The sequence below is a fragment of the Salarias fasciatus genome, chromosome 23, assembly GCF_902148845.1.
Source record: "Salarias fasciatus chromosome 23, fSalaFa1.1, whole genome shotgun sequence".
NCBI lineage: Eukaryota > Metazoa > Chordata > Actinopteri > Blenniiformes > Blenniidae > Salarias > Salarias fasciatus.
Window position 1 is genome coordinate 8,643,260 of NC_043766.1, and position 26,275 is coordinate 8,669,534.

The following is a 26,275-nucleotide window of genomic DNA, read 5'->3' on the forward strand; positions in this document are numbered from 1 at the left end:
AAATGATCTCATAAGCGCAACATAAAACAACTGCACTACTCAATTTTTCCTTCCTAAAATTAGCTCTCTGCCGTTATAAAACACTGTACCATTGTAAATATGAATATTTTAAAACAGACACATTTCTGAAACTCCACCTCCCACAATAAAAAAAATACATTATATAAAAAAGACCTTGTGTTGGTTTAGAATTTCATCAAGGCAATCCTTTTAATGTTCTGAAAATGCAGTGTTAATCGTAAGAAGTATAGCTTCAATAAAAAAAGAAGAAAAAAAAAGACCAAAGGACACAGCACAGGCAAGGCAAGAACTGATAAAAAAGCACCAGTAAAGAAAATGTGCTGCTTACCATAGAGAAATGAATCTACAAAATCCAGACATTATATTACAATTCTGTCAACAATTCCAATAAAAAAGATTAGATTCTTTCATTTTCAATGCTATTGTAATGATCACATTTCTGTCAAGTATTAAGTATTTCACATTTATATTCTTGGGTTGCAGTCTTGAATCGTGATTACATATCTATATATAATGTGTTACAGTGTGTAATATTTATTCCATGTTTTGTCCACAGGTACCTCAAAGTGAGTTCAATAATTTTCTTAGTTGAATGAACTATCTAATATGCAAAGAGAATACAACATATTGTGAACTTATTGGGAAAACATTCAACTATACACTTAATCACAGACAGCATCAATGCAAAAACACTGAAAACGTTTATTACTTTTTCCGGCGATCATGTTTCTTTATAATATCAATGAGGTTGTTCTTGGTCACCATGTCATCAAGTCCCGTCTTGTGTTTCTGCCTTTCTCGTCTCTGTTGTTCATGGAGATAGGGTGAGTTTAGGAGTTGAGGAGGCAGAATAGACCGGTGGGTTTGACCCGTTAACCACCTCTAGAAACAGTCGCTTGTTGTTGTTATTGAGCAAGGTGATGGCCGTCCCCCTGTGTCCCAGCCGACCTGCTCTCCCCACCTGGAAGTGAAAAATTAAAAGAAAAAAAGATTTGCCGCATACCAATTAAAACCATTGGCAATAAGTAAGAGATTGAATCTTAATAACAGGAATTTATGTAATTCTTAAATCTCTTGAACACTGAAATGGGTGCAATGCCGTGTTGCTTGACTCACCTGATGGACATACTCATCCATTGTGTTTGGCATGTCAAAGTTAACTACCAATCGGACATTGACTAAGTCCAGTCCTCTGCCCAGCACACCTGTACTGATCACCACCTCAAAGTCTCCATCGAGAAGACCCTGAAGACACAACAGACCAAATATTGCTGTATTAGACTTTTCTAATACTGCTAAGTCTCTACATACAGCATGCGGTGATTTACAAAGACAGGTTGTCACAATTTATATTGCAAACTCCCTTAGAAGAAGAGATGCTTTCTATTAATGAGTTTATACATTAATCCAACATTGAGTTTCTGAGGCTCAGTTGTGAGCACCAGTGAAGCTGAGGCTTTAGCTAGGGTCAAGAGATGTGGAAATTAAACTTGGAAGCATTGATGTTGGTGCACTTGACTGAGAAAGCCCTGCCTCACCCTGAGGATGCGATTTCGTTCCCACTGGCTCTTGTCAGAATGGATAGCCACAGAAGTGAGACCTGTCACTTTGGCGACTGCCTCGCACAGGAGATCAGCTCCCGCTTTACAGTCAACAAACACCACCACCGGAGGCTGGTACAGCTTACTATCCTGCAAAGCAAAGAATAACACCAGAACACATTGAGATGCCATTCTTTTACAATTAAAATTTACAAACTCTGGGACAGTGTGATAAAGTTATCCTTCAATCCTTAAAAGAAACAAGCTATGGTCAGTAAGATTGACAATTAATAGGCACATTTTATATTATTGTGTCGATAATTGCAACACTGAAGGAGTCCATGTCACGGTTTAAGATTTTATCTTCACTAACTGCTAAAAATTTGTTTTTCCTGATCTGAGGATTCACTGTGCCCTTAATGCACTGGTCTTGCACATAATTTAACTGTGGTAATGTGGTCTATATCACATACAGTACCTCTTCCTTGTTCAGACAATACCATCAGCAAGCTATAAATAACTTGCTTTTAAACAGAAACTACAGCAACACTAAAGTAGGATAAGAACTTTTACCTACTCGAACTGTGACTTAATTGTAGCTTTTCACTGGACCAGCTAAAACAGAAACTTCCTGTCTTGCCTTGTATAAATGGTGCAGGCCATGATTTTGGTCCCACCCATTTCCTCCAAATGTCACTAATGACTATAAATACAGTGAAGTGGAGAGACAGACTATTTGAGCTTAAAAAATTCTCACTTCCAGAAGTTGGATAATAAAATGAGTAACCCTACATTTCAACTAATATGTTTGATATTTTTAAAAAGTTTAGAATGTCAGGTAGCTTTAAGATGTGTGACAGTTTTAAAATCTTTTGCATTTTTATATTGTTTGAGAAATTAAGAATGTTTTGTCCAAATGTATAACTAAAAAAACCTAAACTTACATAGGCAGCCTTTATAGAAAGGTATTTTCTTGCTCCGCACAGTATAATCAGACCTGATATTGTACAAGAAGTTAAACTGCTGGTCTGTTTGAGCCTTCTCTGAAACACCACATAAAAACCACTGTGTGTAAAGGGTGGGTTCATAACACTATGTGCCCATATTCAATCATATATCTCTAAATCAAAACCTTATGTTTGACCTACATTGAGGATCTCAAACAGCTTCTTCTTCTTGCAGGGCTCCTCTACCCAAAGCAGGATCTGTCGTATATTGGCGCAGGGCTGGTTCTTCTCACCAATCGCAATACGTACAGGGTCATGAACCAACCGAGCTGCGAGCTCCTCCGTCCCAGTTGGGATTGTGGCTGATGTCAGCAGAGTCTGGTGTTCTTCTGGGACTTTCTCAAGAATCTCCAGCACCTGCTGCTGGAAGCCCATCTTTAACATAGTGTCAACCTGTGGAGTACATCATAAATGTATGGAGTTCAGGAGTTTACCTTGGTGTGGAAAAGAACTGGATGAACTGTACCTAATGACTGGTTTGCAAATATCTTTTCCTTTAGTGGTCAATCTTAATACATGACATTGCATGAGAGTAGATGATACTAATCTTTAGCATAATATCAAATTTATGCAATATTATTTTGAAAAACATGCAGATATGTCATACAGTATAATTGCAAAATTTGAGCATTGAGCCTAGACATAACACATCAATGTATTTCAGATGGACAGTGAAGATCTGAACTTCAGCTGCTGTTGCTTAATACTTTTGTGATTTATTTCCTCAAAAAATCAATTGTGACATTGTAAGTCTAAGTTAACTTCCACTGATTTTGTCTTACCTCATCAACCACCACAATCTTCACTTTGTCCATTTGCACTGCATTCTGCTTCAAAATCTCTATGAGTCTTCCAGGGGTAGCAATGACGATCTAAAATTGAAAAAAACATTTTTTTTTCATGATTTATGTCTTAAAAAAATATAGTATGCTTGTTGGGAGGAAGGTAAAATTATTGGAAAATAAATGCTTTACTTTGATGCTGATTTTGAGGCGGTGGAGCTGAGGTGGAAGTGGCATGCCTCCCACCAGCAGTGCTGTTCTCATGTTGGGGATTCCAATCACCAGCTCTTTCACCTGTCTCTCTATCTGAATGGCTAACTCTCTGGTGGGTGTCAGGATCAGAGCCACAGGGCAACCAACAGTCTGTGCTGATTTCTGAAGACAGAAAAAATGTTACAAACTCAATGTGTAGCAGTTTGCTTCTGTAGTCATTTCTAAACCAAATTTGAGTTACTACTTTGTTCTCCTTTTGTCTTGTACTGTTGTTCATCAAAAGGATTAAAAGAAAGACAAAAAAATGACCCTAATTAAAAAAAAATTAAAGCATCAATAATTTTAACGAAACTACATTTTGTTGATTTATTTTGTCCCCTTTGCTGTGCTAGTATCTACAGTCTATATGCAGTTTTAAACGCATTCTTCTTTAAAATCAGCAGATTAAAACAACGTATGTAACCAAGTGCCACTAGAAAATTTATGCAGGTTGCTTTGTCTAGGCGTTAGTAGACTGATGCATTGTTTGGATATACAGATAAAATTTACAATCTCAGTGAAGTGGAGAATTTATCATTAACAAAATGCATCTGAGATAACAAAAATTATTTATAATGTTAGTTACAAGACTGTACCTCAAGTGCTCTGACTACCACTGGCAGCAGAAAGGCGATTGTCTTCCCTGATCCTGTGTCAGCACTGGCAATCACATCCCTGCCTGTGAGACCAACAGGTACCATCTGCATCTGCACTGGGGTGGGCGCCTGGTAACCAGCCTTTTTCAGGTTCCCACTTAAAGTTGTAGGGAAGCCACAGTGTTCAAACTCAATGATGGGTCTACAGACGTCTGTCCCCTGTGTTTCAATGCCCAGTTCGTGTTTGATGCGTTGCACCTGTTCCTCTGTCAAGCCTGATATGAACCGATCTTCTCTGTAGGAATAACTTCTTTCAACTCCGGTGTCAACTGCTGACTGTCCAGGTACAGCAGCCTTCTCATCTTTGGGTCTGTCCTTGTAGTTCAATGCTTCTGCACCAGTACCCATTCCCATTTTCAATAAATGGCTGGCTTTGCATTCAAGGCTGCAGACATCGTTGTCAGTGGCATCACAGATGTACTCCCCATAGCGACCACACATGACACAGACAGGCTCCCCAGGCTCAGGCCATCTCTGCCTCTTTTTGAAAGATTTCACTGGCTCTTCGTCTTCTTCTTCATCCTCATCCTCAGCATCAGAAGAAGGCGTGTGTTCAACTTCACGTTTGGAGCTTCTTGGAGCAGGTATAGATCCTTCACCTGCTTGAACTGTGTCATTCTCCATTTTGCCTTCTTCACATAATTCATCCTTGCGAGCAAGTGTCTCTGAACTACGTCTGTTTACCTCTTCTTGACTAATCTTGCTCTTTTTGTTCAAAATTCGACCAGATCCCTCTGCAGGTCTTTTAAGTTTTAAAGCTCTTGGCATAAACATTTTGGAATCATTCACCTGTTGAAACACGCGAACACACGCACACACACAAACACAAACACATACACACACAGAGAGAATACGAAAATAAGTAATTATTTGATGCTTACAAGTTAACTTTAGACGTTAAAACGAATTAATTAACAATTTTAGTTTGCTTCGAACAAGTTGAGTTGTGTTTTCATAATGCTTGTCTGAAATCACTTAGGGCTATAAGTAAACCCTAAATTTATTATCGGAGTACCATACTTACCTAAATCTACAAACAAACATACCTAAATATACACACAAAGTGCCCAAACAGATACCTAAATCTATATGGTAGCACGATACATACCTCCTCTCGTCAAATCGTCCAACGCTGTTCAAACCATCCAAGGGCGCACATCAATGGCGTCACATCGCACTGCATGCTGGGAAATGTTGTTTTCGGAGGGACTAGTTCTCATTACGAAAATTCAAAGAGGTGCTAACCGTGCTAAAAAAAAACTCCATAATATTTTCCTTGACTCTGGCATATTGGTGTGCATTTAACCCAGATTCATAAGGATGTTATTGTTGTTTGAATTACCTACAATAAAATAATAAAAAATGCCCAAATGTTGATACCGAACACAAGTTATTTTCACTGTGACTAAAATAACAGAAAGGGAGCATATAGGCTGTGCAGTTAAAGTATTTTCAATGACATAGCCAACAGACCCTGCACAGCATTGTGTATCACACGTTTGTGAGCGGCTCTAATTAAACAAAAGTGTTTTCCTTTCAGATAAGTGAAGGCGCTCTTCGCGCATGCGCACAACGCAACAAAGGTGCGGGCAGGAACGCTACAGTGCGGCAGGAAAACCGCATCAACAGCCAGGTTGTACGCACGGGTAGTACATGGCAACGAAAGGATGAAGACCTGTGTTTCAAATGGACCCAAATGAAGGAAGTATTTTTGTTTCCATCGCGGCCGAGAGGCAGTTTTCTCAGTGAAATCCAAGGAGACCCGACCTCGGTCCGACGGAGTCTATCCTAACTGGCAGGGAGCAGGGAGCAGAATGGAGGAAATACACTGATTCTAGAGGCTCATTGTGAAAAGGCGACAGAGAGAGTCAAAAACACAGCCTCTCTGGCGTTTTGTGACTGAAGGAAGCAGTGAAATATCTGCTGGAACACATCTCTTCAGGTCCCAGCCGTGTATTGTTTTCCCACCAGATTCCTGCAGTGGGATGCTTCGCCGCTGCGCTTCCTCTTAGGGCTCCGAGGCTGCAGTTAACGGGGAAATATGGGTGAAGTTCAGGACGCCGGAGATGCCAAGAAAGCCTTTGTGGCTCCAGCGATAAAATCTTTTGAGCATTATGACTTATCCCGAGCTAAAATTTGTTGCAGCCTCACTTGGTTGGTGGCCAAAGCGTACGGGACAGGTAGGTTGGTTACAATACCTCGGTACTGTTACCTGTTACCGCCGATGTATTTATTTACTTCTTAACTGTTTCAATAATTGACTACACAGCCTTTTGCAAGTTATAAAAATGTGCAATATTCAGGCTAGGACAAAAGTATATAGAAGGAGCAATGTCAACATAATGATGGGTTCTTACAGACACCATCATTATTATAATAATAATTATAATAATAATTATTATTATTATTATTATCATCATCATCATTATCATGCATTTGTTCATCTGTGGGGCATCCAGCTTTGATGTTTTTTTCAGGTTTGCTTGTTTGTCAACAAAACAGCAACACACTGAAAAGACTATGCAAAAGATTGAATGGTTGCTGCATCCAAGTCAAAATCATTAAGAGAAGACTATTATGGTTTTCATTAGGGGTCTGTGTTGTACATTGACAACTGAGAAATGTCAGCCGGTGAACACGTTTATTGACTGCTTTGTTGATATTTGTGTCTCTGCTAATAGTTGCTTGCTTATCACCTACTTATCAACATGATAGCTTAAGGATGGACTAAAAAAATTGAGGAAAAAGTACATTAGAGGCTGATGGATGTAATGTTAAAGTTTAGACAGGGAGTGTCTTTTTACTGGTGAATCCAGACTATTATATCAGTATCTATATCAATATCTCTATTGATGTGTCTTCATGTAAGTGTGACAACATAGTGGTTTTCAAAGTGTAGGTGGATGAACTCCCGCCACTTGCATCACATTAACCTGTTATCTTTAACTCATCACACATGACAACCTGTTTATTTATTTATTTATTATTTATTTATTGGGTGAATATCATATTTTTTTTCTGTTTACATTTTAACCTATTACTGGTAATTGGCGTTGGTAATAGCAGTTTAATCTTGTGCTTGTTAGGTGCCAGTATGCTAGAATCTGTTGTTGCCATCGGGGTTTGCTCTAAAGCTCTTTTTACCATTTGTTATCCCCCAATACTTTCACAATAATTTCTGTTCTTAAAGTGTGGGTTCTTGCAAAATACTTATTTTTTTGCCTACTTTATTTCATTTTATCATGATTCTTTTCCCCATAGTTAAAAGTAAACGTCATGCCTCAAAAGAAGCCTACCTTAAACTTTGTAAAGATTTCAAGTGTTTCCTTAAAAACTGATTCAAGTCAATAGAAAAAAAAAAACAGAACTATAAGTGTTGCAATTTTAAATTTCTCACAGTTTGTTGTTAATAAATATTGTTTTACAAGAAACAGATGCTTTTCTAACCGGGCCCCAGAAATAGAAAGATGCAAAATGACAACGGATTTAGGTGTAACCCATGGAAGGACGTGATATGCAGTTATAGCACAAAGTGACATTAACAACCGATAAGATGTTTAATTTTTAATGTTAATTTTAATACTGAATATGTTATGTACTTATTTAATAACTTTAAAATATAAAAGCTAGTAGATTTGTGTCTCTCCCATTTAGTTCTTTTACTCAGGGGTCCATTTCACTTCCTTAGTGTTGTGCCTACAGTGTAAGTCTAATACTCAGTTCGTCTAAGCGCATCAGTCTCCACCACAATGTTGTAACATCCCCACACAACACAAGATCCTGTGTAGATCCTCTGTGTATTTTCAATCAGGACTGAATGAAATGGGCCAATTCCAAAAATACAGCCCCTCAGAGAGAGAGAGAGAGAGAGACACTGAGAGAGAGTGAAAGAACCACAAGAAGAAGACAGCAAGCAGGCTCATCTCTGGATCCCAGCCTACGCTCCTCTGAATACTTCACATGTATTTGCCTCATTACACCAGTGCAAGAGCACATCAAGAATTATGCTACTAGAATACTTGCCAGATGCAAAGCCACACTGCAGATCATCTTCGTTCAGGAAATGTTACACGTCACACAATACATTTCCAGTCTGTAGCTTTTTCTGTGGTTCTTGGCAAGAGCTGAAGAAAGATTTACTTTGAGCTGAAGTGCTTTGATAGATGCTGGATGAAGCTATTAGGTGAAAGTGAATATGATCTGTCCACACCATATAATGAGATTGTTTTGCAAAAATCCTTCTTTAAGACATTTAAAGCCAGACTTTTTTCATTCAGTTTTTTTTTTTTTTTTTTTTGTCAGTAGCTGGTGAATGAAACTGGTGATATAACCATGTTGCGCAGACGTCTTGCATAAATAAAGCTTTACTACTACAAAAGTAATTAAAAATTGAAAGATGGAGCAAACTAAGGGACATGTGCTTCATGGTGTTTCAACCAAATGAATGTCAGCAAATTATTGTACCCTCAAGATTATTTAGTTTGGGTCTGTATCATATACAGAGAAAGAAAAAGGTGCTTAATCATAGTCACTGCTTCTGCATCTGCTGTAACACAAAAATCAAGAGTTCATCTGTAGATGACCTCGACGATAGCTCCCATTGAATGCAGGTGATTCGTGTACATGTGACAGAGGATGGGTAGCAATGTTTGGGATCATATAACTGTCATTGTGGTGACTTGCATGCCATATTTTACTCTGCTTGCCCATTCATGCGCATGAGCTATTATCCTAAGTGATATCTATCCTCCTGCTGCTGACAGAGTGATGAACCCTGCGTCTGGTGTGTGTACTGAGCTGTCCAGCATTTTTCACACAGATGCAGCATTTCATTTGAAAATAATTTCCCATGTTTATATTGATAGAACTGCTGCTGACTAGCATTAGCTTGCCACAATTCAAAAATTCACTTAAAAATACTTTCTGCTTTTGAGTCTTCAAAAACATAGAAAATACATTCTCCCACCTAGCTGAACATTTGCAGGACAAAAGCAGCAAAGAACAATGTTTCTAAATCATTTTTAGGCCATCCTCTTCTCTTGGACTTGCCTCAGGTGATAAACACACACACACACACACACACACACACACACACACATCTACTCCCTTTGATGAAGTAGGCAGTGTGAAGGGTGTTCCCAAGGAGGTAGAAGCTGCAGCGCTATACAGACTAGATGAATCGATCGGGCTACACTCCTCCCGCAGTTGCTATAGCAACACAGAGGTCTATCCACACATATCCATGTCAAAATACTGTCAACAAAAATAAGTAAAAGTAATGGCAGAAAATGTGTGCACTGAGATACATGAATCTTAATCAAATCGCCTTTATCAGTTGATCATTTTTAAGGTGTTCGCTTGTTTTTTATGGTCTGTTTGTTGCTGGTGGTTTTTACTTTTTGAGTTGACGATGTGGCTGCATATTGAGGACCCTGCCTTTTGCCTCAGTCAGTCAGGATTGCCTCAGGCCCCATGCCAAGATGGACATCAGAGTCATAGAAGAAAAGTAAATTAAATGTCTTTAGGCCTGATTAAAAAGTAGGAAATAATTGTTTTCTTAGACATCCTGGATCTGAATATTTTTTTCTTGTACATTATGTTTAAGATGTATTTGATTGTCTCTTTTCAACTTCATCTAAAACATGTGGCACCTCTTTTTGTGACCAATATTAGTTTGCCACAAATTAAACACAGTGGTGACAGTGGTTCTTATCCTTGAGGTGTTGCAGGTTTAACAAGAATTCTGTCCTTATCTGTTTTAAACAGACAGTATTCCAGCAGACCTGAAGGACCCTTTCTACACAGACCAGTATGACCAAGAGCACCTGAAACCTCCTGTGGCCAGCCTCCTGCTCTCTGCAGACCTCTACTGCAGGGCTGGCAGCCTCATCCTGAAAAGCGATGCTGCCAAGCCACTGCTGGGTCACGAGGCTGTCATCCAGGCACTGGCTCAGCGTGGTCTTTACGTAACTGACCAGGAAAGGCTGGTAACTGAAAGGGACCTGCGGAAGAGGCCTCTGCAGATGGTAAGACTTGAGATTACTTTTTACAGTCCTGAGACATAATAGGGCTTTACAGAGAGTAACATTTCCAAGCAAGTCATCAACTGTTGTTGTCAGAATTTCTAATTGCTTATTTTAGGCTATGTACAGTGGAGTTCATTACACACCAAAATTTTTTTGTATTTAATTGAAAATCGTTATGTTCTACACAAGACCATATAGCATATAATGTACAATATACTCCTGGGGTTTTGTCGCTCTTCAGTGTCTGTTGGAGTTGAGTATGAATTTGCTGTCAGCCTACTGAGCGAGAATGAGGTGTCCTCATTATTTTGGGGCAAACTCTCAACAGGAGGCTTTATTGCATCAGTGAATCGCAATTGAGACACGATTAGCACACAGTATGCCTGCAGTCTGTTTAAAGAGTCTTGTGGTTCTTAATTTCCTTTCTATGCTAATTCCAAAGTTATTTAAGTTTTGTTGGGCTTTACATTGTTTTGTGTACATAGATTGTTTTGCGAAAGCGAAATCATGCAACCTTTTATTGTAATAATGATAGTTAGATTATAAAAAACTGAGTGGACTTCTGTAAGCTCGCTTCTAATTATTTGTTTGTGCTCACCACTTTGTTTATACGTCCATGTTTATGTCGTTGGCATATCATTTTATTTTACTTTATTTTATTGAGTTAATTAATTTTCTGTTGAAAAAGTGACAGCTTTATTTAAACTGTTAAATTCAACAGCTGAGATAGACTACTGGTCAAAACTCAGTAATTTGAAGAGTGGCACACTAGAAAAATAACATGTGTTCTGAGATTTCTACACAAATTGGTGATAAAATGCATTTTAATGCAATTTTAATCTGTATCTTAGTGAAGACAAACTGCTGATATTACCAGAAACACTTGCTTTAAAGTTTTACTCTGTTTCAGCAATTTACAAATGCATGTGAAAAAATAAGAATAGGATACAAAAAAAAGTATTGTTGTGGCTCTAAAAACATAACAGATAACATAAGATAAACATTTCGTACCATTTTAGAATTTATTTCGATAAATTGATTATGACATTTGAATCAATGATTGGTGAAGCATCTGCTCTCATGAAATTTTGAAATATTTTTAGTTATTAAATCGTAATTGTCTCAATTTTAAAGGTGCATTAAGGAGTTTACACATTTCATGCGAAACAAGGGCCCCTGCAGGCCTTAGGCGTAACTGCAGCTTAGTGAAACGCTCATGCCTGTGGCTTGTGTCCATGTACGTGCACGGAAGAGGGGAACTCCTTCCTCGCTCTTTTAGTAGCGCTCGAGTAAAATTTAAGTTTCTATTGCCTGGTGGGGTCTGTGCTGGAGCTGTGGCAGTGCAAGAAGCTGGTCTTTTCTTACTTTCTGAAAGAGCTATCCTCAATACTGCTCAGCTGTTGCTCGCTAAGCATCTGGCGGAGCAATGGTGGACAAAACGAAACCTAAGCAAATTAGGCCAGCGGGAGCGCGCATTACGTCACATCCTCTCAAAATCTCTCCAAGAAATACAAATTGCCAAACCGCCACTGCAACTTTCAGGTGACAATTTAGTGCTGTCAGCGGTACTTACAATGAATATGTCAGGGCACATTGTACACATCATTGAATATTTATAACATATTTATGGTGTAAAATAAGTATTTTTAAAGTTGAAAAACTCCTTAATACATCTTTAAGCTAAAATTATTTGAAAACAATATAGAATTGAATCTTAAAATATTTCGGTTTTGTGTAATTCAGCCAAACATTTCATTGTTTGGCTCAAGTTGTAGGAAAAATCCTCCTTTACACTATATTACCTTTATTTAAGCTATACCTGCACGTGATTAAGAATATAGTTTTTAAACAGCAATTTGCTTGCTTGATTGTGCTCATTATTGGACTCTGCTACTATTTTTATGCTATATCAAAGTACATTATATCAATTATATTTCTAACTCAAAGGGAACTTTGAAGGGTGTTCTGCCTTTAAAACACAAAACTTTTTGAAAAGCCTAATTTAGGTTTACGATATGTCAGTGATTCATCAGTTTCAATAAGAAATGCCCAAGACATACAGTTGTTGTAAATGTTGTTTTTATGAGGGTCATGAAGCAGTTAATTTGGATTACCTGCTGCATGTCTGAGCTCAGGTGCCCTGGTGTCATCTATTATTAACAGACTGCTTCAGAATCCAACTTTGCTGACAAGGTGACTCTGTGGGAGTGTGATGAATCATGAAGAAAAGCAGAAACAGGTTGAAACATTTCCTGTGAAATACTTAGGACGGGTGTTTTAATGTCCTGAGAGGCTTTAACAAAATAATGCACCACTGGTTTTCCGTTCTAAAGAAGGAGCAGGAGACCGAACCTCTACCTGCGGCTTGAACTGTAAGCGGCTCTGTGTAAGAACACCAGCGCAGTAATGAAATAGTGCTTTATGGCCTTATAGGAAAGTATTATTTAGATTTTTTTTAAATATCTTTTCAGCTTGTTCAGAGAACAAGTCTTTTCAGAATAAGCACTTTTCCAGGATGTCAAAGGCAGTTTTAGTAGGTCAGTCAGCAGCAGAGTCAGATGCTGATCATGTCTTGCCTGACATATGTCATAACAGAGCATTTCTCCTCACTTGATTGCTTTTGCTTTGTGGTCCAATTTTTCTATCCATCTCTCTCGCTCTGTCTCCCTCGTTCCGTCACTACTCTGCCCCCTCATCCTTCTGTCTTCTGCCATGTGACAGATTTCTACACGTGAAGACGCAGAGTCCAAATTGCGGTTAGCGCCCACTCGATCGCCTACACACATTCTGTATCGCTGACTCCCTCCTCCACCTGTATTGCATACAGAGAATGAGGGAGAGATGTGGAGGTGGGATGACGATCTGAAAATATTCTAGAATTACCCATCATAGCCATCGTGAAGCGCAGCAGTGAGTAGAAAAAGAGCAAACTGGAATGGAATATTTGAATGGAAACCTAGGAATAATCTAGAATTATTGATCAATATATTCCAAATGTAATCTTAGGAATTTGTAGCTGTGGCAAGTAAAAAAACAGATAATTCAATCAAAATGCAGCCCCAAATGTCATTTTCATTAATTATGAGCCTTGTGTGAAGCCCCTCTGAAGGTCTGTTGTCATGGTGAAGTTACTTTGGATGAGATAAGAATGACGTCAGGACTCAAAAAATAATGGAAATAAATTCAGTGTTTCTGTACCTCTGTGTGTGTGTGTGTGTGTGTGTGTGTGTGTGTGTGTGTGTGTGTGTGTGTGTGTGTGTGTGTGTGTGTGTGTGTGTGTGTGTGTGTGTGTGTGTGTGTGTGTGTGTGTGTGTGTGTGTGTGTGTGTGTGTGTGTGTGTGTGTGTGTGTGTGTTCTCGTATTTCTATCCTTGTTGGGGCCAAATGTCCCCACAAGGATAGCAAAACGTGAAACAACGTGCCTTGTGGGGACCTTTTTCCGGTCCTAAGTAGGAGAAACAGTGTTTTCTTGACCATGTTGTTGTTACTGAAAAAAGTAAAAGTGCAAAAACATTTCTTTAGGGTTAGGCTTTGTTGTGGTGTGGGTTAGGGTTAGGGTAAGGGTCAGGGTTAGGGGCTAGACATGAATGGGAGTCAATGGACGGTCCCCACAAGGATAGAAATACAAGACTGTGTGTGTGTGTGTGTGTGTGTGTGTGTGTGTGTGTGTGTGTGTGTGTGGCTATGTCACACTGTTTCATTTCCATTCCATTTATCCATTCAGAAAAAAAATAACAACTTTATCTTGTGTGTTTTAGCTTGCAGAAATGGAAGGAGACTGTGTGTGTGTGTGTGTGTGTGTGTGTGTGTGTGTGTGTGTGTGTGTGTGTGTGTGTGTGTGTGTGTGTGTGTGTGTGTGTGTGTGTGTGTGTGTGTGTGTGTGTGTGTGTGTGTGTGTGTGTGTGTGTGTGGTGGGGGGATCTGGTGACCTGATTGCACACAGGTAGCACGACAGTTCTTCTTGTATGCCTGAAGCAGCTCAAATGTTGGTCGCATAGAGCATACCACTTGAACTGCAGGTGCTTTTCAAATACATTCAATAAAGTGGAAAATTGAAATTTGCTAATAATTGTGAATACTGAAATTACCATATTTTGTAAATTCATTACACAGCTTGACACATTCTAGTTTGCCACAAATGGAGAGATAGCTGAGAAAAAAACTGTTTGATTATATTAAAATATTTTGAGGTTCAACAGTTTTTTTTTTAACGCCTTTAAGCATATGCAAAGCCATACAGTTATAGGACTACACTTCTGCAGAGAGTTAGCAATATTGTTTATATGTTTGGTGTCAGTTTGATATTTTATTACTTATTTCAATTCATGCAGTTTTGATGAACTCATGCAGAAACACTCATGTCCTTCATCAGAGAAACTGTGAAATGCAACCACAGTGTGCTGTTGGATACTGAGTCGGCTTCAGTGGAGCAGTGATGCTTAATGGCCTTGCTCAAGGGCATCTCTGCTCTGATAGTGAGAAAAGCAAAGGCACTGCCTTTTCATGTTTCTGCCCATACATACTCACTCTGCCAGCTTTGCCAAATCATCATCCTAGGGATTCAACACCATTGTATTCAAACACTTCTCAGCCAAGGGCAGGAAGAAAATGTCTATTCAAGTTTCAAACAACTTTTTTTTTTTTTTGCTGAAAATTTGTGAAGAAGGACTATTGTTACTGTTGCTAGTTTGTGTCCAATAATGCTAGCACTAGTTCAAAACTCTAGCACTGTTTGATAAATCTCAAATGTTTCCTCTTGTTTAACCTCAGCATGTTGAGGATCAACAGACTTCAAAACTGCTGTGCCTTGGATGTCAAACTATTAATATTCAATAATGGATCAGCAAATAGGTCATGCTGCTCCATAGAGCTTTTCTTGTACTCTCCGCACCAGGCCACCATTCCCTAACATGTATAATAACAGAGGAGTGTTGCCGTTCAAACTTTAAGTAGATTGAACTTAATGTCCTCTTATTATCATTTTATTTTTTTTATTTATGGCATTTATTGGACACAGATTCACTCAAACTATTGCATATTGTAATAAAACCATTTAAATTCCTCCTATTAAATAGATAAAGTCAGTATAAGAATGAGTCAGTTTATGCCACTGCTGACATTTGAGCTTTGCCCCCCAAACAAGCACTGATAAAGCAGACACTTCATTTGGGATGAAGCAAAAATGCTGCAAAGAATGCCTGAGATGCAATTCAAACATTAATCTTGGAATTTTATTATGATTATCATTATTATTATTAGAGCTCTTCGTGTGCTGCATGGAAAGATAGAGGTGAATGCATTGCACTGCCTTCTGTTGTCTCTCTCTCTCTCTCTCTCTCTCTCTCTCTCTCTCTCTCTCTCTCTCTCCCTCTCCCATGCTGCTCCCATCAGTGCTCCTATTGGGCAGGCACGCTGTTTCCATGGTCACACTCCAGTAGGCTGGGTGTTGTATTTGCATGTAGGTGGGAGCATGAGTGGGGGAGCTTTTGCTTGCGTATGTCGCATGTGCCCTGCTTGTGTGCACAGTGTGTCTGTGCAGCCATGTGCTGTGAGTGTTGGGGTGTTCGTGTGCACGTGCTGCCATCTTTGTGGTAGTAGTGAACATTGCCAGGCTCTAACAAAAAAAAAAAAAAAAAAAAAAGAAGATTGCTGAAATGCTGGATTCAAGCAGGCAGACAGTATTTCTAAGATGCAGCATCACACGCCGAGCCACACATTGATATATGCACGCAACAAAGCACAAAAAGAGCCCAGAAGAAAACTAGACAATCGTTGACATAAAACTGGCATCCACTGTCCTTATTCTTTCCCACTGTACTTGATGTCATGAACAAAGATGAGCTGAAGCAGCAGGGTGGAAGGGAAGCTTGTCCAAGTCCTCATAGGCCTCAGCGGAGCCACAGCCATGTTTTGCTTAATGCCAGCAATGACTCCCAGGCAGTACGGTATGGATGGATAAACAGCGAGCGCATTATGCGACGGTCCCAGACCTCCATCCTTGTGTATTCAGAAGCATTAAATTATAAGATTTCACAATATTTAGTGTGTAAAGAAAAGGACATGTTCATACAGCCATGCTTACTGCTGCAGCCCTGAGTGTTATTCGAAATGGTTTACATACATATTTATGTGAAAATGATTTATCAATGCAATTTTTATAACATTTTCATCATTTTACTTTCATTGTTTCCGGGGCCTGCTTCTGTAACATTAGTGCCAGTAGATCTCTTTCATCTGTCCGGGTGTAATAGAATGTTGTAGAAATACAGTATTATTCCCAGAGGGAACTTCTTGCGACGGCTCCACACAGAAAGAACACAGAATAAGTAAAAGCTAAATAACAAAACAGTAGGGTAAATTTAAACAAGTAATATTAATACATGCTGGGCTAAGCTAAGCAGTGATTGGTATATGCATAAGAATGATATGAACAGAAAAACACAACAAAAATTATTTACAAGGACGAGTTTATAGAGTCCTATGGCTCAGTTAGTTATAACTAAGACAAAAGAAGAAAAAGATGTGGAGAAGGGAAAAAAAAGCCTCTTATAGATAGTAAGAAGTTAAGAACCAGCAATGGGATGCTTATTCATGTAGTACAAGTACAACACAAGTGTCATTTGACAAATATATTATGAACAAATACAAATAGTGCATGAAAGTTTGCTCTGTTTTACTAAAGATTACAGAGCTAAGAGAAACACTTAACCCCACTCTATCCATGTGTGACAACTTGGTGTTTTCTGACAACAAGCAGGTCATAAATGAAGACACAACTTCAGTTTTCCAAAGAGTCAAGGTCTTCTTTTTGCCGCCACCACCATGCAGTTGAGATAAAGCTGAAAGATGATGTGTTCCACCCAACATGGCAATGTGTCAGTCTGGTAGAATATCATCGTTTTAAGGGGAGATTGACTTGAAATGTGGTATATTTGTGCAGGTTATTTAAGAAATGTGAATTTAGGAGAGCGTACTATTCTTTTAACTGATCAAAAAGTGCTGTTGATTTAAAAGTCTGCTATTGCGATATTGCTATATTTAATTTTATATCAATGTTAATGTCATTTTTCTTTCATGCATTATTATTAATGACACAGTAGTGTGCTTGTGACAAACTGGGAAAAATAAATAGCTGATTTACTTGAAATTGTTGGCACTGGAAAGTGCGCTAATGCTCACATATTGTATTGACATGTACTGATACGCCGTTATCATCTCTTGCTTCAAAAGGGAAGAATAACAAAATATTCCAGGGAACAGCAGTCTGTAGCACAAGACATTTTGACAGCAGGGCGGATTCTGAACAGCAGCACTATAAAGTGCTTCATCTTCTGATTTAGTGTGAAACCACATTAAGCTTATTATGCTGCGTAATAAAAGGGTGAAAAAAATCAATCTCTCTTTTAGAATTTGAAACAGGGATTTTTTTTATTTTTTTTTTTTGATTAATCACTCTGGCTGTGCTGGTAAGTCTTAGCAACCATTGAAACATACCTCAGTAATGAATTCCTGTTTGAGATGAGCAATATATGCAGACAGTAACTGCTTTAAATGTTACGCAAAAGCACACTCAATTACTTGTATGTAATGCAGTTATCTATTTTTTTTTAAAGTAGAATAAATCAAACAGCCGTAAGTGGGCAAGAAGCCTTCAATGCATACATGGAAAGATAAGGTAGTGCTCCTCTCATAAATATACATTATTGTGCTTTTCTTTTTTTCTTTTTTCTTTTTTTTTTGCTGACACAAGGGAGTTAAATTGAGACGGTGTTACGAAAAGGAAAGCAGACCTGTCTGAACAGAGGATGCGTGAGAATGCATAATTCTTCATTTATTTTACTGTTTATATCTATGCTTATGTTAGGTTGACTCTGCCACCAGGTAAAACTACCATTTTGTTCATTTGAAATGGACACACTTCCACCTTAAAATGAGATCAGTCTAAAATAAGTATCAAATAGTCTTTTTTTCCTGTCCTCACATCAAAACTCTCGGGCCCAGAATGCCTTTTTAAACAGAATGGAAGAATATGGAATGCGGGAGTCTCTCTGGGGTAAGTCAACACTGGCTGGTAGCCACAGTCTTGTCCCTAGATCCTTTTTCAAAGGTTAGCTTTGAGGTTTGAAGATAATTGCTAGATTGGGTTTGGAGCATATGGAGGGAGAATATATGGTGCATAAAAAAACTCCAATCCCAAAAATGATGGCAGACCTCACAGTTGGCATTTTCTGTATGAACAGAGTCCACAAACATGTGGGAATGTGTGTGTTGCCTTTTTGTTTTGTGGTTAATGTTGGGCAGGCTGTTGAAAGACAAGTCGTCCAGAACAGGCAGGTATTGTTAAAGAAAACTACAGTAGAAAAGCTGCTGCTGATCAGTGTGCCGTTTCATTATTTTGGGAAACATGTTTTGCTTGCTCGTCTGTCTAAAAAGGAGAATTTACAAAGCTAATGTAAATTCTATAATTTGGCTGCCTAGATGTTTCAGCATTTGCTGATTGTTAAAATAGAATGATGTCAAATCAGTCTAAAAAACAATAAATTACTGTGGTCAAAGCTGTGACAATGTTGTGACAACTGGACATATGGTGTCCAGGTCTTCAGCTTGTTTTGGTTTTGAGTTTCCTAATTCCTGCTTCCTGTTTTCAGTGAACGCCATTATGTGACTCCTTCCTATCGAGGGAGTATAATAATCTACTGAATAATCTCCTTCATCAACCCGATCCAGTGTATTCAGTATTAAGTATTCCAGTCTGATCAAAACTTTAATTCGATCTGGGTGAGTCGGATCTGCTAAGGTGGCTACATGAAACATTTTGAAAGAGATTGACCGCTCAATCTGATTGTAAGGAGTATTTTTGGACTTATGTAAATGAACCCAACTCTAAATGGGTGTGTGTTGTTGTTTTATTACGTAGACATTCTTTCTGCATCAAGTATTGTTTGTTCTACAGCTCAGTGGACACTAGTCAGTCTGAGAGAACCTGGACTTTAATCTTCTTGGAAAATGGTGTTGATGTGTTTCCCAAGTGTCATAGGTCAAATACATTTGGTCAAGTCAGACATTCAGTCTCTTCAATTATATAATTTAATGCCACCCTCCCCCCAGCTTTTCTATAGGTTTAACATAAATTTTAATTCTCAGTGTGAGCTTCCATAGATTATTATGTTGAAATGCTTTACAATGTGAAAGGCCAACAAATTGCATCTTGGGAAAATTAAAGTGCAAGTGCCTTTGGTAGTTTTAAATTGGCACAGTGGTCTTTTTCCCATTCTGCCCATGTCTCTGGGCTGTGGGAGAAAGTTCAAATGCCCAAAGAAATCTCACACAGGCACCGGGAGAAGACACACTCTCCACAGAGTAGGTTTGAACCTGAAATGATCTTTTAACACCCCCATTTATCTTCCAGCACACTATGAAATATTCTAAAACTGTCACACGTTCTAAAACTACGAAACAGTCTGACTGGTGAGTCCACACATTTTAAAACTGTCACTCTGTATATTCCACACTAAGTTTTTGACTTAACTTCAGAAACACCTTAACTTGTTTTTATTGATTTGGGCAGTTTACATCAGGCAGCATTGTGTAATCACACAAGCTAAAGGTAAATGGAATACACTTCGTATACTAATCATAATTCTCAAAACATGCACATAAAGGATTGAGTGAATTAATTCTGTGAACATACACTTCAGCTCTGCCTATAGAAGCCATTCGTTGATATTTTATTTCAAAGTCATGCCTGTCTTTAGGTGGAATATATAACTACTTGAATTGTAAAAGTGCAACACTTCAAGTACATATGTATCCACACAAAATATATATGTGTTGCAAATAGCACAACCATTAAATGTAGTACTTCTTTATGTCTTAAAATTATGTAAATTGATTAGTTGCTGAAATATGGCCGAAAATATACGAAAGGATGAAATTTCTCTTTAGGACTTTACTTTTACAGTAGTTATGACCTTTGAAAGACACCAGAGAGTGGTGCAGCTGAGTGGTTTTCTATGTCCAGCTGAGCTGGCGTGAAGTTACCTGAAGGTAGACAGATTCAGTTTTTAGACATCTGGACTCTCCACCAGCGCAGCGGAGCTTTGATGCTAAAAGCAGGCCTCTTTTCAATATTACATCACCCACCAGCTAATGTTAGATCACTTTTTGCTTGTGTGTGCGTGCGTGCGTGCGTTCGTGTGTGTGTGTGCGCATAGCACAATGGTCTCTTTCTGCATCCATTTCCACTTCCTCTGCTGAAAGTTCATTAAAAAACTTTGGGAATTATCATAAATCATCGACATAGCCTGTATGGTTATTTATATCATTACAATTTTCAAACCATCAACACTTATTAGAAGTTAATTTTGATATTGTTAAATGTCATTAAGAAGAGGAGAAAAGCTCAGACATCTGATTTCTTCAAAGCCTTTTTTTCTCCCCTCCGGAGCCGTATCACATTAATCCTGAGAATGAAAATGTTCTTTTTTGTTTGTTTGTTTATCAGTATCAAAGGGTTGATCAGGGGCAGCTCATTGGTCTGACAATGTAAATTTTAATTTAGACACACAAATGAGAGATATAACACTTAACACGTTGCATTTTGGAAGTGGCTGTGGTTCATGTTTGCAGTCCCTTGGTCTGATGTTAAATCAAGCCCGTATAAAGTGGATTTTCACCTTCGAATTTCCACTTTAATAAAAAATGAGCAGCTTGCCTATTTCCCTTGGTAGGGATACAGTTAAAAAACAGGATATTGACCATGAAGCAGCATCTTCTTACGTATTTAGAACACAATTTAAGCAGTCCAGCCATTTTGATCGAGAGCAAAATGTATGTGTAAGCGTTGTTTCGTGTTTTTGCATTCCTTCTTGGACGTGTGTAAACCATTCTACCTCTCGTGGTGAAGATCAGCTCATTAGAACCATTTTTACATGCAGTGTATGATATTGGAAATATCTTGAGCTGCTTTATGATTACAAAGTCATCAGTTTGTGTCCTGGGAAATAAATCAAATGGGATGAAAGGGCTACGTTTCTCCTCGTTCTGCTATGGAGATACCCCCAAGCAGGACATTTGATCAGTGACTGATCCAGTGGGCCGAGCGGTGGCTGCTGACATTGTGCCGGGCGGCTCTGTGGTTTCATTTTGTTCAGCTGTATGAATACGGTAAAACAGTGAAAGGCATTAATGCTTTCAATTTAAAATATCTGGGGAGTCTTTATATGTTGTTACTGTTGCTAAAACTGTTATGTTTTTGCACTCAACTGTTTTTACATCTTTGATTTGTCTGATCACACCTACAAAAAAAATCAGTTCTAAACATTTGTTTTCATAAAGTCATTTTTGCAGTTTTACTCCCGCCACCCCAACACACTTTTTTAAATTATTATTATTTTTTTTTATATCTTTTTTCATTTAAAGAATTAAAAAGAACTTAATCATGCCGTCGAACAGCCCCCTGGTTATATCCTGATGCTCTCTGGCACCCCCCAGGAGAGGCCCACCCCCGCTGGTTTAACACCATTGGGCTACAGCCATTTTGAATCAAAAGCATATGCTCCCAGCAAACCTGAAAGGTTAGTAAGCATGACGTCAGGGGATGTTTGAGAGGAAACAGCTCGACTGCCAACGACAGTCATGTCTGCGGTAATGAGAAAGGCTGACCCTTTCTTCAGGCGGTGAAGAAATTTTCAATGGCTTCTTTCCTTTTTTCCTCTCTTCGCTACATACATCCAATTACTATAGCTTTACTGCCCCTCTAAATTTTGTCTGACATTTGCACACGGTCAGCCAATCCTTCACTAACCATCCATTTCTGTGAGCGTCACGCTGTGCAGCAGCGACAAGTAAACCAGATGAAGTGCAGAGAATGTTCAAAAGGCAATTTCCACTTGTATTCTTTTATTCACGTAGAAAAGGGTCGCTGTTTTGGAGCAACTGACAGAACACAAAGGCTCTGTTATGCCATCTTCAGTAAGCATATTTGCTTGAAGATGATATTGAACACAACACAAACAGTATGAAGCTTTAGAATTTCAAGCAGTTTGACCATGCTAGTGAACTCGATCAGCCTCATTAATTGTTAACTCAATTAATTAATTAGCTCAGTAACTCCATCCTTGGGGCAAAGAGTCATGTCAAAATGTTTTGTTCCAGCCTTTGTCTGCTGCGCAACATATACCGTAAACCAAGAAAATGCAAATACACAGGAATTTACATCATTGTATGTTTTATCTTCATGGGATAAAAATCTGAAGACCGCGAGAGGCATTGCCAGAAGATAAATTCTCAACAAATAAACGTGATTATAGACATTCAATATTTAGATGGCTATTAGAGAAAGTCAAATCGACGGATTATTATTGTCACTGGTTCTTTATTCACTTATTTCATGTTTCTATTTTCAGTTTCTATCTCATACACTTTTCACAGATGTTGGTTTTGTTACGGGGCATTGGTTCATACGGTTCATTGAAACAATATCTCTGCTTGTCGAGTGTGGTTATGTTGTTTCTTCATGAAATATTCATTATCTCAGTGAAAGCAAATGAATCTTGAACTGAGCTCTAGGTCCTTCACCTCTCCGTCCCACACAATCCCTTGTTGTCATTCACTGTTATTAAAGGCTTCAGGTCTGTGGTCTAACAAATAAAATTAACTTTTCCTGTTGCCATTTTATCTCGTCACCCCACAGCCGATCACAATCAATATCCTTCAATTACTCAGCGGGAAGGAAATGAAGACAGAGTGGGAGTGGGAGAAACCTTTGAGGGTTTACAATTCTCTCTGGTCCTTTATAAAAATAATGTTGCCTGGAATTGATAGTTTTGTTGTGCAAATGGAAAGCAGAGTTGTAACCACCGTCACCAGCCTGATAACAGGATTGTTTAGATGCATGTATTTAGTTTTATTGGTATCATTTGGATTATGTATCATCTTGTTTAGACATGCTAAGTGATTTCCAATGGGACACATCTTGGCAGTGTGTTATTACAGGCGGTTGCTTTGCCGCCTGGTTGCCAGATCAGAGACAGGGAAAACAAAGCTGATGAAATTTACTGTGCAGACTTACTTCATATCTACAAATGCTCAAATGTATTCTCACCAAAATCAAATTTTCCACATTGTAATGATAATTTTCAAATATTGCATGACTATGTTGTCTGTCTGTCTGTCTGTCTGTCTGTCTGTCTCTGTCTGTTTTGGGTTTCTATTTGTAAGTTACACATAGATTATTCCATAGAAATTATTCATCAATAAGCCACTGGCCAATTCCTTTAATTGGTAATTTAAAATAAACAGTATTTTGTCGCTGTTTGTATTTTCTGTGTTGTGTTGAACAATGAAATGAATCTTTCATTTGTTTTGAGTCGTATAGGTGATGCAGCGCTACAAGTTAGCCCCATATTCACACTTACCACCACAACATTGAGTTCACTTTTCTCCCAGTGAGAGATGGGATACATTTGACGAGTGTCAGAAAGGCTCCTTAGTGATGTTGCTCTCATCTTTCATATTACAGTCACATGGTTTCAGCAGGTTTTTCGGTTGTGAATCTGGTAGTCCAGCACATCTCTATGATGCTCTGGTTAACTGCGATCTGGTGACTGTGGAGGCCACTGGCATGTGGCGTTCTCTCTGCCATGCACAAGAAACCAGTTCCAGATGAGTGGAGCATTGTGGCTTGAGGCATTATTCTACTGCAAGCAGCTGAAACAAGATGCAATGACACTGAGGTCATGAATAGATCTGACAACAACTTTATGACGACTTGCTTAAGAGTTTGTAGTTGACAATGCTGCTGCTGCCGAGACTTCAGCCCTCTGTGCATGTTCTGTGATCTGTCCCAAATATCGAGATATCGTATCAGATAACGAGGCCTTGCTGGGTCCGTATGCATGAATGCTCCTCGGCTGCAACTGTTGCCAAGTCACTACTTTTCCATGAACTCATTTTGATAAATATTGACCACTACAGACAGGAACACCTCTAAACATCTGTAGTTTTGGCGATGCTCTAAACCTCTCCAGTCTCAGTTTAACCCTCATCAAACTCACTCAGATCCTTACACACACATGCACACATACACATCAACTTTCACTGCTGGCAGACTTTTTTTCCTTAAAGACTTGGAGAAAAAAATATTTCTGAAAAATAAAAGTTTAAATGTATATTTAAAGTGATTGAAAGGCATTTCCTTTGAATTCATGTGAAAATAGGAATTATGCCATCAAAGTTCATCCACTTGTTCAGTTTCCAGGTCTTAGCTGACAATAATAACATCTTGGGTGGTTTCAACTGTATTGCCTCGTTTTCCAAGGTTGTATTCATTAACAGATAATAGAGTAAACAGATTTACTCTTTGTCACCTTCTGACTGTTCTCCTCTAACCTCAGACGCTGCTGCTCCCTGTATAAGTCCTGTTTATTGGTTTAATATATAGTGTTCACAGAGATGAGAACAAACTTATCTGTGGCAGTGAAGTTTATATCTTTGGTAAAAACAAAATCACAGACATAAACATAACCTGCTCTGTGTACTGTTTTGTAACAGAGTTAGGAGCTGCCATAGAAGCTGCTTTAGTGAATATAGTTGCTTTTAATAAAACATAAACTGTCATTGAAATATTTTTTTGGTCAGATACTGAGCTTGAATATTTAAACGCTTTTTTTAATTTAATTTTCCATGTGATGATAAAACAAGATAATTATGTAATCTTTTTAGATATTCTGATTTTTTGACTATAAAAGTTGATTTCACTTTTGTAGCTTACGAGCTTTATATTGCCATAAATATTATTTAGGTCTTGAAATATTTGTTTTTTGTTTTCATTTTTGCTTTTTTGTGAAATATCCAAAGTATATCTGACTTCTACCATTTGCACGACACATGACGAGTGATGACTGAAATAACACGGTTTATAAATCTGAACTCTGAGGTTAAAGACGAGTGCAGACACCAGTGCTGCTGCTTGGACTCGTTGTCAGGAAGACGTCTTAACTCAGTCTTCTCGAGGAAGAACAGTCGCTCTGAGCAAACTGGGTCTGTAGCAAGGGTTGGATGCACTTGTTTCCAGGGCAACAGCCGCAGGGACGTCAGCTAAAGATGAGATTTCTGATGTACATTATAAGAAAGGCTTTTGGGTCTTCCTCCGATGTTGTAAATCACTGCCGTCATATTGCTGTTTTTCCACACTTAGCTACTGTACAGCAAATTACTCGACAATTTTTAAATAATATTCTAAAAGGAAATCAATCAAGCAGTTTCAAGTCTGGCTGACAACTTGTTTGAATAGCAGTGCACTGCGATGCTTTTATTTTGTTTCATGTACTTATCTCTATTGGCTCTCAATTTTCAAATAGACTAATTTTAATATATATTTATTTTTTTAATTATATACATCCAATCAGACTTATATTGTCTGATTCTTGTTTTGTTCTGTAGTCCTCCTTGCATTTCTTTTCCTACAGTGTTCCGTATGGATTTATTCACAATATCAATTCCAATACAGTGTTTAATTTGCCTGACAGTACCTAAGTGCACAGATGGGCACAACAACAAACTGAGCCTGTAAATGATGTGCCTATACTGTCTCTGTAAATTCAGCCCCAGCTGCACTCACAGCACAGCTTTGTTTTTCTCTCTTCAAGCTTTAAATGCTCTGTTTTCTCTTCCAGAGCGCCCACCTGGCTATGATTGACACTCTGATGATGGCTTACACAGTGGAGACTGTCAGTGTGGAGAAGGTGATGGCTTGCATTAGCCAGTACTCATCCTGTGACCCTGAGGTGGAAACACCTTACGACACAGAAGACACAGTGACCACCTGGATCAACAAGGTGTGTAATGGTATAAGTAAGTGTGTGTATGTGGTATTGGTGGTAGAAGATTAAATATGAAGCTGTTATGGGCCTCACTGCAGATCCATCTGCATTTTTCAAGGCATATGTGTAATTACAGGTTTCCCTTGTTGCTCGTTTAGCACATTTTT

At 38.5% G+C, this 26,275-nt stretch overlaps 2 protein-coding genes across 2 annotated transcripts in view; one reads left to right on the forward strand and one right to left on the reverse strand.

Annotated features, from left to right (window-relative positions):
* Window positions 1-666: 666 nt before the first annotated feature.
* On the reverse strand, window positions 667-5,404 carry LOC115382349 (probable ATP-dependent RNA helicase DDX59). Its single transcript, XM_030084088.1, has 9 exons — window positions 5,368-5,404; window positions 4,200-5,048; window positions 3,544-3,726; window positions 3,352-3,441; window positions 2,711-2,962; window positions 1,560-1,712; window positions 1,138-1,266; window positions 902-982; window positions 667-825 (listed from the first exon to the last, which is right to left on the reverse strand). The coding sequence occupies exons 2-9, from the start codon at window positions 5,031-5,033 to the stop codon at window positions 727-729; spliced, it is 1,821 nt and encodes a 606-aa protein (XP_029939948.1). The 5' UTR covers window positions 5,034-5,048; window positions 5,368-5,404; the 3' UTR covers window positions 667-726.
* A 439-nt stretch (window positions 5,405-5,843) lies between these two features.
* LOC115382348 (calmodulin-regulated spectrin-associated protein 2-like) overlaps window positions 5,844-26,275 on the forward strand; it is a 48,866-nt gene continuing 28,434 nt past the window's right edge. Inside the window, exons 1-3 of the mRNA XM_030084086.1 lie at window positions 5,844-6,439; window positions 10,026-10,285; window positions 25,962-26,123. Coding sequence (XP_029939946.1) covers window positions 6,301-6,439; window positions 10,026-10,285; window positions 25,962-26,123 — 561 coding nt within the window. The 5' untranslated portion in view covers window positions 5,844-6,300. The remainder of the gene's footprint in view (window positions 6,440-10,025; window positions 10,286-25,961; window positions 26,124-26,275) is intronic.

Bases quoted from the DNA above. Each gene is read 5' to 3' on its own strand.
- LOC115382349 (XM_030084088.1), bottom strand. From the start codon at position 5,033: ATGTTTATGCCAAGAGCTTTAAAACTTAAAAGACCTGCAGAGGGATCT. The intron at 3,727-4,199 runs GTACAGTCTTGT...TTCTGTCTTCAG, and splicing joins TGGTAGTCAGAGCACTTGAG to AAATCAGCACAGACTGTTGG. The intron at 3,442-3,543 runs GTAAAGCATTTA...TTTCAATTTTAG, and splicing joins GCCTCAAAATCAGCATCAAA to ATCGTCATTGCTACCCCTGG.